The sequence below is a fragment of the Pinus tabuliformis genome, chromosome 4_2 (genome assembly GCF_031772625.1).
Source record: "Pinus tabuliformis cultivar Carrire ecotype Pingquan chromosome 4_2, CPIR1, whole genome shotgun sequence".
NCBI lineage: Eukaryota > Viridiplantae > Streptophyta > Pinopsida > Pinales > Pinaceae > Pinus > Pinus tabuliformis.
This window is the reverse complement of record NC_142304.1, coordinates 531,382,688-531,394,859: the sequence shown is the minus strand read 5'-3', so window position 1 is coordinate 531,394,859 and position 12,172 is coordinate 531,382,688. Positions and strand designations below refer to the sequence as shown.

Here is a 12,172-nt window from a genome sequence, read left to right as displayed (position 1 = left end):
AGATTTAATGACCTCATATACCCAATGGATATCGGGTCATAAAGTGATTGGACGTTAATCTCAAAACGGACTCGAAATTTTATAGATCGAGGATTTATAATCCTTATCGGCTCCGTAAGGGCAGTTAAGTGTCGTGAATGTTCCCTGACCGATATCGTTGTGAACCATTGGATCCAACGTGCCTTGATCAAACGATGTAGTATCAGCTATTAGGTTTGTTGATCGGGTGGATCAACAACTGTCGGATTAATGATGAGATCGACAGTGGAGAATTAATCCAATAAGACTTGGGACTAAGTGGACCCAAGAAGTTTATGGACACAAGATTATTTTATTTGGCATCCGGTTGTGTGTATTCACGTGGGACCAACGTTCGTTTGCAGGATTAAAGGAGTAACTCCATTTTTTCATGAAGTTGCGATCACAATTAAAGGTGATGACGTGGCATGTGGGACCTCCATATCGGTAACGTATCTCGGGCATCTATCATAGAGAAGAGGTAATAGTTCACAACTCATGAAATTGAAGGAATGGAGGAATCCGAAAGGTCAAGTGAATGAAAGAAGAAGTCAAAAGCTCAAGAAGCCAAAGGTTTGGAAGACGATGAAGATACAAAAGAAGCCGAAGATCGAGTGAAAGAGATGTAAGCAGAAGGACAAAAGTAATCTGTAGGTCCAGCAGGATAGAAGGAAGCTGAAGGTCCAGTAGGGCAGAAGGAAGCCAAAGGTCTAGCAAGACAGAAGGAAGCCAAAGGTCCAACAGGACAGAAGGAAACCGAAGGTCCAGCAGGACAGGAGGAAGCCGAAGGACAAATAAATTCTGTTGATTGGGTTAATATTTGAAAGGCTTAGATGTGTGATTAATAAATCAAGTACATAACACAACCTGAAGAACAATTTTGTGAAGGGGAAAAATAAAGCTTCATCTGAGATCGTTTGAAGGGAGCAGTAGCCAGCACCGACATTAAAGCATTTGTTGGTCTGGTTCTAGGAAGTAAGAGATCGTGATAGCAAGAATAGTGAGAAGCAGTCACGCTTGAAACAGTTACCACAATAGTAAAGAACAGAGACTTGAAAATAGAGAATTCCTTTTGTGCATACGTTGTGGCTTAGCACAAATATCTTGTTGGAAAGCTTCAACAAATCTTGGAAACATTATTGGAGATCATCATGCCTATTTGAAATCATCATGAGATAACTTTGCAGACTCTGTTAGGGCAATATGAAGAGTTGTGAAGACTCCTTCATATGAAGACAGGCTCTCATTGATGTAGCAGTGAAGGTGTAGATAGACAGAATTCAGTGAAGAAGATGTTGGGAGCAGAGAATTACAATCAAACATATATAGACAAAATATAGCAGTGGGTTGGAGCCCAAAGGGTTGGTGCCCTGAAGGTTGGACCCTCAAACAAGCAAGGTTGGTGCCTTGACAAGATAAGGTTGGAGCCCTTGGGGTTGGTGCCTCAGAATTGGAAAGATTGGTGTCCTTGGAGTTGGTGCTCCTAAACACAAGGTTGGTGCCTTGAGAAGACAAGGTTGGTATCCTAGATGTTGGAGCCTCACAAATGACCAAGTTGGTGCTTGGAAACATACTGAACACAACAATAACAATAGTGGGCTTCTATGGGGCACAATAATAACAATATGGGGACAACATGGGGACACCAATAACAATAAGGGTTACAATGACAATAATAATAAGGGAATACACTAGTATTATAGGGACCTAACAAAGCCCCTATCTTTATTAGGACTTTCATTCCGACAAAGCCTTTTATTTAATGGTGTTTCGATATCTTGAATATGCGAAGTAAAAAAGGGAGAGGAGAAAACTTCAGAATGCACATGTTAACTTCAGTTATATTTCAAATTGCTTAAACAAGGAACAACCTCTCTTGTTCTCAGAGTAACGATGCCTCTTCCACCTGTACTACAAATATTCAATAAATGCTTCAAGCATACCTTTAAGGAAATAAAATAAAGGTTAAAGAAGAGAAAGGCTTCCTCCACAATGAGGTGATGCAAACGACTTCATCATGGTATTAAACAGGTCTTCTGGCAATGACGCGATGCTTGCATCTCCTTGAGGTGACTCTGTTGGGTTACTCAATAGGCTTGCTCACAACGGAGTAACACGAGGGAATGTGTTTAACCCATATTATCAAAAGCTTGGTATACTTGTCATCTTTCTCCCCTAACAAAACACTTGAGGTGTGACTAGACTTATGTTGATATGTTTCAAGCTAAGAAAAAAATAGAAGAGGTTATTCCTTTAATCCGGATAAGTGATGTTTAGGTTAACTTATTACTTGATGTTGGCATATTAAATCTATTGGTAATTATGTTTTAATATGCTCATTTAATTTTTCAGACAATCAGCTACAAGAAAATAATTTTGATGTCCATGAATGTATGAAACTGAGTGACCCCCAGTTTAGTCAAGTTTTCATCAAAATATACTCACCTCATTCAGTAGATGCTTTTGGGAACAAAATCCTCCCAAAATGGGGGTGTATGATCTGGATTGGATGAGTATCTTCTTTTTCATCCATCTTGATTCTTTCAAAGTAGAAAAAGTGGAGGAATCAATCCACAAGAAATTTTTGACATATTTAGAAGAAATATCAAAAAAAATTTGGTTAAAATTTAATATTTTAATTCAGTATACTTTCATAGATATATTGGGTCGATGTTAGGGTTTGTGATTCATTAATAATGACAACGGAATGTTTCTCCTCAAAAAAAAAAAGAGAGTAATAATGACAACAGAATGCTTCTCCTAGTGGGAGAAATAGATGGCGGGGAAACAGCTTTACTTTGGGTTGTAAGTATTATTTTAAATTACGTCTAAAATCAACCGGATAATCACCCATGTCGGCTCATGAATGGTTTTTGGTATCTGCGCCAAGTTACATGAGTATAAATATCAGCCAAGCAAAGATTGATTTAGTACAAAAAGGTAAGGAGACGCAGTTTCTTGACAACATTGCGGTTTAGCTTTAACCTGCTTGAACACGGTCACATTGGTGAGCGTCTGCACAATGCTACCAAAAGCGTTTCCACTGTGCTGGCTGTCTCGGAAGCTGAGGCAGCTATTCTCTTGCGTCACTTCGGTTGGAATTCTGTTAATGCCAACGATCAATCGTTTGCAGACTAGGAGAAAGTGAGAAATGCTGTGGGCCTATTGTTGCAGCCGGACGATAAACATGAGACCAAAGAAGAAAAAATGGAGTTAACTACCTGTCCGATATGTTTCTATGATTTCAAGATCAGAGACATGAAGTCACTCAAGTACTGCGACCATTTATTTTGCCAAGATTGTTGGCGAGCTTTTATTCACACATCAATAAATCATGATGGTGCAGGATGCCTCAACCTACGATGTCCACATCAAGGTCCACGATGCCGTGCCATTGTGAGTGAAGACATGGTTTTTTCTCTGGGGTTATCTGAGGAAGATACGAACAAATATAGAACCTATCTTGTGAGGTCATATGTTGAACAAAACAGTATGGTTAAATGGTGTCCAGCGCCAGACTGTGGCTACTGTGTGGAGGTTGACTCTGCTAATTCTAATGTAACTCATGAGGAGGTTGTCTGCAATTGTTCACATAAATTTTGCTGGAATTGTTTAGAGGAGTCTCATCGTCCAATAGGCTGCGACACAGTCAAAAAATGGATTGATCAAATTTTGTAATTCCAAGCCGTGTCCAAAGTGTGATCGACCAATAGAGAAAAATCAAGGGTGTATGCACATGACATGTACGTCCCCGTGTGAATTTCAATTCTGTTGGTTATGCCTTGGTGATTGGTTTAAACATAATTCTTGCAATCAATATAGTCCTCCGTCGATTCTTGGAAAAGGTTTGCAGCTAAAACATCTTCTTCGGATAGGTTGGTATTTTACATGGAAAGATGGAAGGCAAATGAAAAGTCAGAGGAAAAGGCGTTATCTGATCTGCAGGCTGTGCGAGAGGTAGAGATTAAAATATTGAATGAGTGTAAACAGAGTTCAAATGTATGGTAGATGCATGGTTGCAGATAGATGCATGGTTTAACAGAGTTCAAATGTATGGTAGATGCATGGTTGCAGATAGCAGAATGCAGGCACATGCTTAAATGGACATATGCATATGGCTATTATTTAACCCCAGCATCCAGCGATCATGATCAGGAAGCTGATATTGTTCGCAAAAAACAAAATCTTTTCGAATTCCTGCAAGGTGAAGCTGAAAGTAGTTTAGAACGACTTCATCATTGCGTTGAACGAGAGTTGCAAGACCATATAGAAATCGCCCTTAATGCTGACACTGATAATTCGACTGGGAAAAAGGCGTTGCGCGATTTTGATGACTTCTGTATCAGGCTTGAAAAGCTCACAAAATCGACGGGCCAATATTTTGAAAACCTAATTCAGGCTTTTGAAAACAATCTCTCCGAAGTTGGTGGGATTAATGCACCAGCAGGGTGCGCATGAAGAAGCAATTATTACTAGAACCAGCAGTCACTTATTATTATTAAGCAGTGCAAGTGGGCCGCTGGACTTGGATGAATTTTTCTCACATTTTGTCGTATCTTTGTTGGTTCCAGCCTATTAACGATCTTGGACGTTTGTGGCAACCCAATCCTTTTGATTGATTATCCAGTCAATATTATTGTCTGTTATTAATATTTCATGATTATTTATTTTAATAAAATTCATCTTTGTTTTTAGTGGAATCTCATAACGGGAAGCAAAGATTTACTTGTGATGTATCTATTCTTTATATGTGGACTTGTTTTGTTAAGTGTAACTTGTGTAGAGATAAGTGGATTAAAGTATATCTCCATGTTTAAGCAATTTCTTTTGGTGCAAGTAATCTCGAAGATTAATTTTATTTTCTTTATCATATTACCCATGTATATCTTTGTTTGGACATAATAAGGATCTTGGTTTATGGCACCTAAATTTTTGTGATGGATTATTAGTTCAATATTATTATATGTTTGTAATATTTATTTTAATAAGATGATTTATATTTATATTTTATTTGTGATTTCATTTATGGAGGTTATATTAAATGGTCTTAGGACATGCACTTATAAGTTTAATAAATTACATTATATATTTTTCAATTTAATGTTTAAAGCGGTTGTATTCTATAGTGGGAAGCAACAAGTTCTTCATAGTTAGGCAAGGTTCAATTCTAGCTTAGCTTTGATGTAGTTATTCAACATGTTTTAGCACCTAGAGAGACTAGATAAAAATTGGTTTGTGATGCTTGCATAGATAATTGGATTAAATCTCATTCAAGTATCTTGTATTTCAATAGAATTTTTCTTGACACATATAGCAACTTATAGTTTCTTGGAAATCTCCAACTTATAGTTTCATATAATGCAACTCACTAGAATGGAAATAAGAAAATAAGAGGATAGTCCTACCCTTTCTCACCCTCTTCATTGCCAACCTCTTCCTTGTGCTATCTTTTTCCCTTTGTCCTTTGATCTACATTCCCACTCCCAATTCCGCTTGGTGGACTCCATGCTCAGATGGCTTCTATTTCCCTTGCTTGGTTTCTTTTGTATTCTTCCACCACCTTGCCGCAATTGCCCATTCACTCTCTGTTCCTGTCCAACCCGAACCATTATCCCCGCCACCTATTCCTGACGTTTCTTCCCTCCAAACTCCAAAATTCAAAACGAACTCCCCAAGAGGCTCGGACCATCTATCTCAAGTGTTGTCACCTCTGTTTTTGTTCTTGGCGTGATGTTATTTCTTGTTGATGTGCTCGTTCTTCTTCTTTCGGTGCTGCTGATTCTGCCTCTGGTTGTGTTGGTCTTTAGTCACGCGGGACAACTTCTTTTGCTACACTTTTGCCTTCTTTTCCAAATGAAGGTGCCAACTCAGGTACTGCGACAATCTTTCCTCGCGGAAGCGGTTATAATCTTCCAATGTCATCTCCTAGATGCGTGTGAGGGTTTCTTCCTTTTGGAGAAATTCAAGCGTTGATATGCAGTTCAGTTGATCAGGGTGGGTGTTCTGCACGGTGCTCCACTATTATTTGGCCTCGTCACATACCTTCATACCTCCCGCAGAGTAATCAAATGCTTATCGACTCGTGGCCTAATATAAAGAATTTTCTTTTTTGTCTTGTCCGATTCCTCATCAATTTGTTGTACCCTAGCATGGAGGGAGTTGTTCTCATCATTGATTTTCTTTACTTGGCCTTTGTCCCTACAGGTCTTGTTATCAGTGATGCGTTGGTGGAGTTGTTGGCATAGTGGATATAGTTGCTAGTTTTTCATGGCCAACCTAACTGACCAATTGTTGACTTGCTCCCTTAGCACATAACCATCTGCGAGGGCAACGCGAAGCTTTTAGCGCAGCGGCCCTGTGGAGTTTCAGCTCGATCTCTGTGATGTAGCTTGTGGCTGGATTGGGCAGCACTAGTCTTACCATATGTAAACTCTTCTTCAGCTCCTTGTTAGTGACCACAAGTTCCATTTATGTTGTCTAAATACGATTGCATCAGCCGGCCAATGTGCAAGCCGATAGTGCTTCTGGTGCTCGTGCTAGGTGACCAGGTCATTATGGATCTGTTCAGCCCTATGAGTTGCACGTTGGATAAATTCGAACAACTAGTGCTAAAGGTTCTCGGGTTGCATTGTTGATGTGTATGAGATGTTGCTTTGCAAGGGTTGGTTGCTAGCAATAGATTTTTCTGAGTGGCCTTGGGGGGAAGTTGCAAGCTATGCGGTTTCAAGAAACCGAGGAGCGGGAGGGATAATGATTAGCTCTCGAACAACGACCAAATTTATTGGAAATGAGACTTCAAACAGTTGAATCGGGGACACCTTTTCTTGTTGAGAGGTTTTCTTCTCGTGCATGTGGCAGACCCTATTCAGTAGGAGATCCGCACAATCAATTCTTATGGTGAAAGAAGATGGTGAGAAATGTAAAGATAGAGATCGAAAAATTTAATGGTTAAAGTTTTGAGTTGTGGAAACTCAAGATGGAGGATCTACTAGTGGATAAACATCAGTGATTGCGGTACATCCGAGTTCTAAACCAACAATAATGTAAGTTGAAGACTTGGCGAAGTTGGATCGGAAAGCAAAGAGCACAATACAATTGTGTGTCTTGGATTTGGTATTGTTTAATTTATCAGGGGAAGCTTCAGCGAAGGGTTTGTGGGACAAGTTAGGGACATTCTAACAATCTAAGTCTCTCGTGAATAAACTGTTCTTATAAAAAATGTTGTACGACCATGGATGAAAGATGGAGACTCGTTGACAAAGCATATGAATGCCTTTAATATTGTGGTAGGCCAGTTACTATCTGTTGATATTAAAATTTCAAATGAAGATAGATGCATCCATTTGTTGTGCTCTCTACCAGATTCGTGGGCAGCTTGGTTGTCGCAATATGTATCAATGCAACTACGTTGCGATTTGATGAAATAGTCTCATCCTTGTTGTCAGAGGAGATGAGATGGAAAAATATGGAGGGCCAGAATGGTGATGCCTTGTACGTACGATAATAAATAAATTTTGGAAAAGAGATACTTGAGGGTTCGTTGCCTGACCGGCTGGAGAAATGAAGATCATTCGAAACAAGCCAGCGTTTCTATTAGAAGACTCTGTAGTGCCAAAATTTCAAAAAGTGCCAAAATTTCAACGATCTTTTACGATCTTTTACCCTATTCGTGTGATATCAGTTCCCTAGAAAAATAAATAATATAGATAGGATCTCCTGCCCCCTCGTCTTTCTTCTCATCTGCCATGGGAGGTCGTCGAGATTTGCGAGGCTGATCTTGCAAAGGTTCGACCAATTCAAGCCCTAACTCCTTATATCCCGACCTCGTTGGGGACATGCAAAGAAAAACAGAGAAAAAGCAGACCGCTCTGATACCATTGATCCGGATTTAAGCAGGAACGCAATAGATTATAGAGATAACCATAAATATAGAGATGCGATAACCATAAAAATAAAGATGCAGCGGAAATAATACTTCATTTCATTAATGGAGAATATTGAAATATGCTTACAAATAGAAATAAACCAGCTAGGGCGATCGTAGCTTATCTCTGCGAAGAGATGTGTCGGCTACATGCCTCTGAACTGTTTTGAACTGTGTTACAATGAGGCTTGAGGGCCTATTTATTGTTGAGAAACAATGGAAAACCCTTCACATTCCAAAACCTAACCCTAGAAGATGAAATGCCAAATTGTGGGCCCCGTTTTTGGGTACATTGGTACATCAACTTCCCGGGGTCGCGAATTGGTCGTACTATCTCCGTTTGACGCGCATGATAGCCAGTTGGAAAGATCTCTCCGAGGACTACGACGCAAAAGACGATTTTTATCAGAAAAATCACTGGCGGTGGATTTCCCAGAAAACGTCGTTTAGGGCGTCAAAACGACTCCGGAAGTTTAGGACCCGAAAAACTGCTAAAAATAGTAAACTATGCTATAATAAGGAAACTGAAAAATTGAAAGAGACAGTTGTGGGGGTCCAAATGGGATAGGTGGCTGGCCACCAACATCCACCTGGATCAATCGGAAAGCAAAGAGCACAATACAATTGTGTGTCTTGGATTCGGTATTGTTGAATTTATCAGGGGAAGCTTCAGCGAAGGGTTTGTGGGACAAGTTAGGGACATTCTACCAATCTATGTCTCTGGTGAATAATCTGTTCTTATAAAAATGTTGTACAACCATGGATGAAAGATGGAGACTCGTTGACAAAGCATATGAATGCATTTAATATTGTGGTAGGCCAGTTACTATCTGTTGATATTAAAATTTCAAATGAAGATAGGTGCATGCGTTTGTTGTGTTCACTACCAGATTCGTGGGTAGTTTGGTTGTCACAATATGTATCAATGCAACTGCGTTGCGATTTGATGAAATAGTCTCATCCTTGTTGTCAGAGGAGATGAGATGGAAAAATATGGAGGGCCAGAATGGTGATGCCTTGTACGTACGATAATAAATAAATTTTGGAAAAGAGATACTTGAGGGTTCGTTGCCTGACCGGCTGGAGAAATGAAGATCATTCGAAACAATCCAGCATTTCTATTAGAAGACTCTATAGTGCCAAAATTTCAAAAAGTGCCAAAATTTCAACGATCTTTTACGATCTTTTACCCTATTTGTGTGATATCAGTTCCCTAGAAAAGAACTAATATAGACGGTTTATAGGAATTATCTTGTCGAGATCTCAATAGATGAATCAATCCAAACCTTAGATTTCAATTAGACCCCGATGATTTTATCAAATCCCCAAAAGGTTCTCTGGGTAATAACCTTTTCATTTTCGCTCATTCGACGAAATATGCTAACTAAGAGAAATCAGATACTATAACATTCTTTGTTCATAATTAGCATAATTATGAGAGGGGATAGATCCTTCGATTTATTATAGGAAATACCTCTTTCAATTTCTTTATTGGAAGTCTGGTGACGAGGAAATGATAGGTACAAACCATAGTTCAGATCTTCCGGAACATATCTATGATAGACCTCGTTCTCTAGAGATTCAATATTCTAGAAATTAAATATCCAACGAGGTAGGACCATCTTGATGAAGATAACAGATCGGTCTTCTGCACTATAAATATGGATCGATTTCAACAAGTCGCACACCCATATTCCAAAAATCCTTAGAGAAAAATAATTACACGATCAAACTATTGGAACAAGATAAGCTAAAAACTCAAAGCCACTATTTGGTCTGGGTTTGAATCCCTCAAGTTCTTTTTTTTTCTTCAAGAGCTCACCAAGTGAATTTTGGAGTTCCTCAGCCCCAACTAACTGGAATCCCATCCAATAAAACGGAAGATTTATAAATCTCCAAGATAATAGATAGGAATACTGCAAATAGAGCCATTGCAAAACACATAAGAGGAGTAGTTCCCCATCCAGGAGCTACTTTACCATATTCTAAATTAAGCGGTTTTAAGGTAGTTCCTACAAGGGTTTCTTTTGGCGTGGTTTTGGAAGTATCATCAATGGTCTGTGTAGCCATAGAAACTATTGTATTGGTTGAGGTCTGTTAACTTTGTTATTATATGGTAAACATACCATGATATTGGGATCACCTAATAATGGAAACTGCAACCTTAGTCACCATCTCCATATCTTGTTTACTTGTAAGCTTTACTCGTTATGCCCTATACACCGCCTTTGGGCAACCCTCTAAACAACTTAGGGATCCTTTTGAGGATCACGAGGACTAATTGAAAGAATGACCTTCCCTATAGGGAAGGTCGTTCTTTCTTTGATGGGAGAGAAAGAATGACGATTTGGAGAAGCAAAATTATTTTCCCCCTTTAGTCGGAAGTTTGGGTGGTTCTCGGAAGAAAATAGCGAAAAAGATTATCCCTAGGGTCGATACCAACAGGAATGTATAAACCAATGCTTCCATAGATTTGATTTGATCTTAATTTACAATTATGGAGATAGCTTTCGTACTAATATTTATTAGAGAAGAGATAGGAGCAATATCATAACACTTGTCTTTTAGTAGTTGGATCTCCCAGTTTTTGGAATGCTCCAAATTCTATTCGAGAATCCAGATCCGAGTCGATACCAGCAAAAACATCTCTGAATAAGGTCCTAGCACCATGCCAAATGTGTCCAGAAAAGAAAAGGAGAGCAAATGTAGCATGTCCAAAAGTAAACCAACCCCTTGGACTACTACGAAAAGCACCATCAGATTTTAGAGTAGCACGATCTAATTCAAAAATTTCACCTAATTGAGCACGTCTAGCGTATTTTTTAACTATAGCAGGATCACCAAAACTGACCCTGTCAAGTCCACCACCATAGAACTCAACAGTTACACCTACTTGTTCAACACTATACTTTGATTCTGCCCTCCTAAAAGGAACATCGACTTTCACAATTCCTTCTTTGTCCACCAGAACTACTGGAAATGTTTCGAAAAAGGTAGGCATACGACGTACAAAAAGCTCATTTCCCTCCTTATCTTTGAAGATAGGGTGTCCTAACCAACCAACAGCTATTCCATCTCCATTGTCCATTGCACCTGCTCTGAATAACCTCCCCTTAGCTGGATTATTACCAATGTAGTCATAAAAAGCAAGTTTCTCAGGAATTTTGGACCAAGCTTCTGATAGGCTTAAATTTTCGGCCAGACCGGCACGAACCCGTCGATCTATTTCTTGTTGGAAGTATCCCTGATCCCACTGGTAATGAGTGGGACCGAATAATTTGACCGGAGTAGTTGCAGAGCCATACCACATGGTCCCAACAACAATGAAAGCTGCAAAAAACACAGCAGCAATACTGTTGGATAGGACCGTTTCAATATTCCCCATGCGTAATCCTACGTATAAACATTGGGGAGGACGAACACTGAGATGGAATAGACCTGCTAATATACCCAAAATACCTGCTTCTATATGATGAGAAGCTATTCCTCCTGGAACAAAAGGATCAAAACCTTCAGCTCCCCATGCTGGATCCACTGGCTGTATTTTTCCAGTTAGTCCATAAGGATCAGACACCCATATCCCCGGACCATACAAACCCGTTATATGAAATGCTCCAAATCCGAAACAAGCTACTCCTTAGAGGAATAAATGAATTCCAAATACTTTTGGCAAATCTAAACAACGTTTTCCCGTACGTTCATCACAGAATATGTCCAGATCCCAATATACCCAATGCCAGATAGCTGCCAAAAAGCACAGGCCAGAAAACATGATATGTACCCCAGCCACACCTTCATAACTCCAAATACCGGGATTAATTACAGTTTCTCCGGTGATGTTGCATCCACTCCATGAATCCTTTATTCCCAAATGAGTCATAAAAGGTATAACGAACATACCTTGTCTCCACATTGGATCAAGAATAGGATCAGATGGATCAAAAACTGCTAATTCGTATAGAGTCATTGAACCAGCCCAACCAGCAACTAGAGCTGTATGCATTATATGTACAGAAATTAACCATCCAGGATCATTCAATACGACGGTATGAACGCGATACCAAGGCAAACCCATGCAAACACCCCTTTATCGGAAAAAGTAGACACTATGTAACTTTCTCACATTGGATTGGAAGAGATCATGTTATCGAGCTAGACCCGGATCATCTCGAAAGTGAACATCTATTCACTTGGACATTGCTAATGATGGAACAGGTTTGAAACAATTTT

General features: G+C 39.4%; 1 protein-coding gene across 1 annotated transcript; it reads left to right on the top strand.

The window, feature by feature from the left end:
• Nucleotides 1-3,426: 3,426 nt before the first annotated feature.
• Nucleotides 3,427-4,476, top strand: LOC149170367 (putative E3 ubiquitin-protein ligase ARI7). Its single transcript, XM_089425539.1, has 3 exons — nt 3,427-3,576; nt 3,841-3,975; nt 4,093-4,476. The coding sequence occupies exons 1-3, from the start codon at nt 3,427-3,429 to the stop codon at nt 4,474-4,476; spliced, it is 669 nt and encodes a 222-aa protein (XP_089281665.1).
• Nucleotides 4,477-12,172: the final 7,696 nt, after the last annotated feature.

Coding starts and splice junctions, on each gene's coding strand:
- LOC149170367 (XM_089425539.1), top strand. CDS start 3,427: ATGGTTTTTTCTCTGGGGTTATCTGAGGAAGATACGAACAAATATAGA. Junction 3,577..3,840: donor TTGACTCTGCTAATTCTAAT/GTAACTCATGAG, acceptor CAATCAATATAG/TCCTCCGTCGATTCTTGGAA. Junction 3,976..4,092: donor ATCTGCAGGCTGTGCGAGAG/GTAGAGATTAAA, acceptor GCATGGTTGCAG/ATAGCAGAATGCAGGCACAT.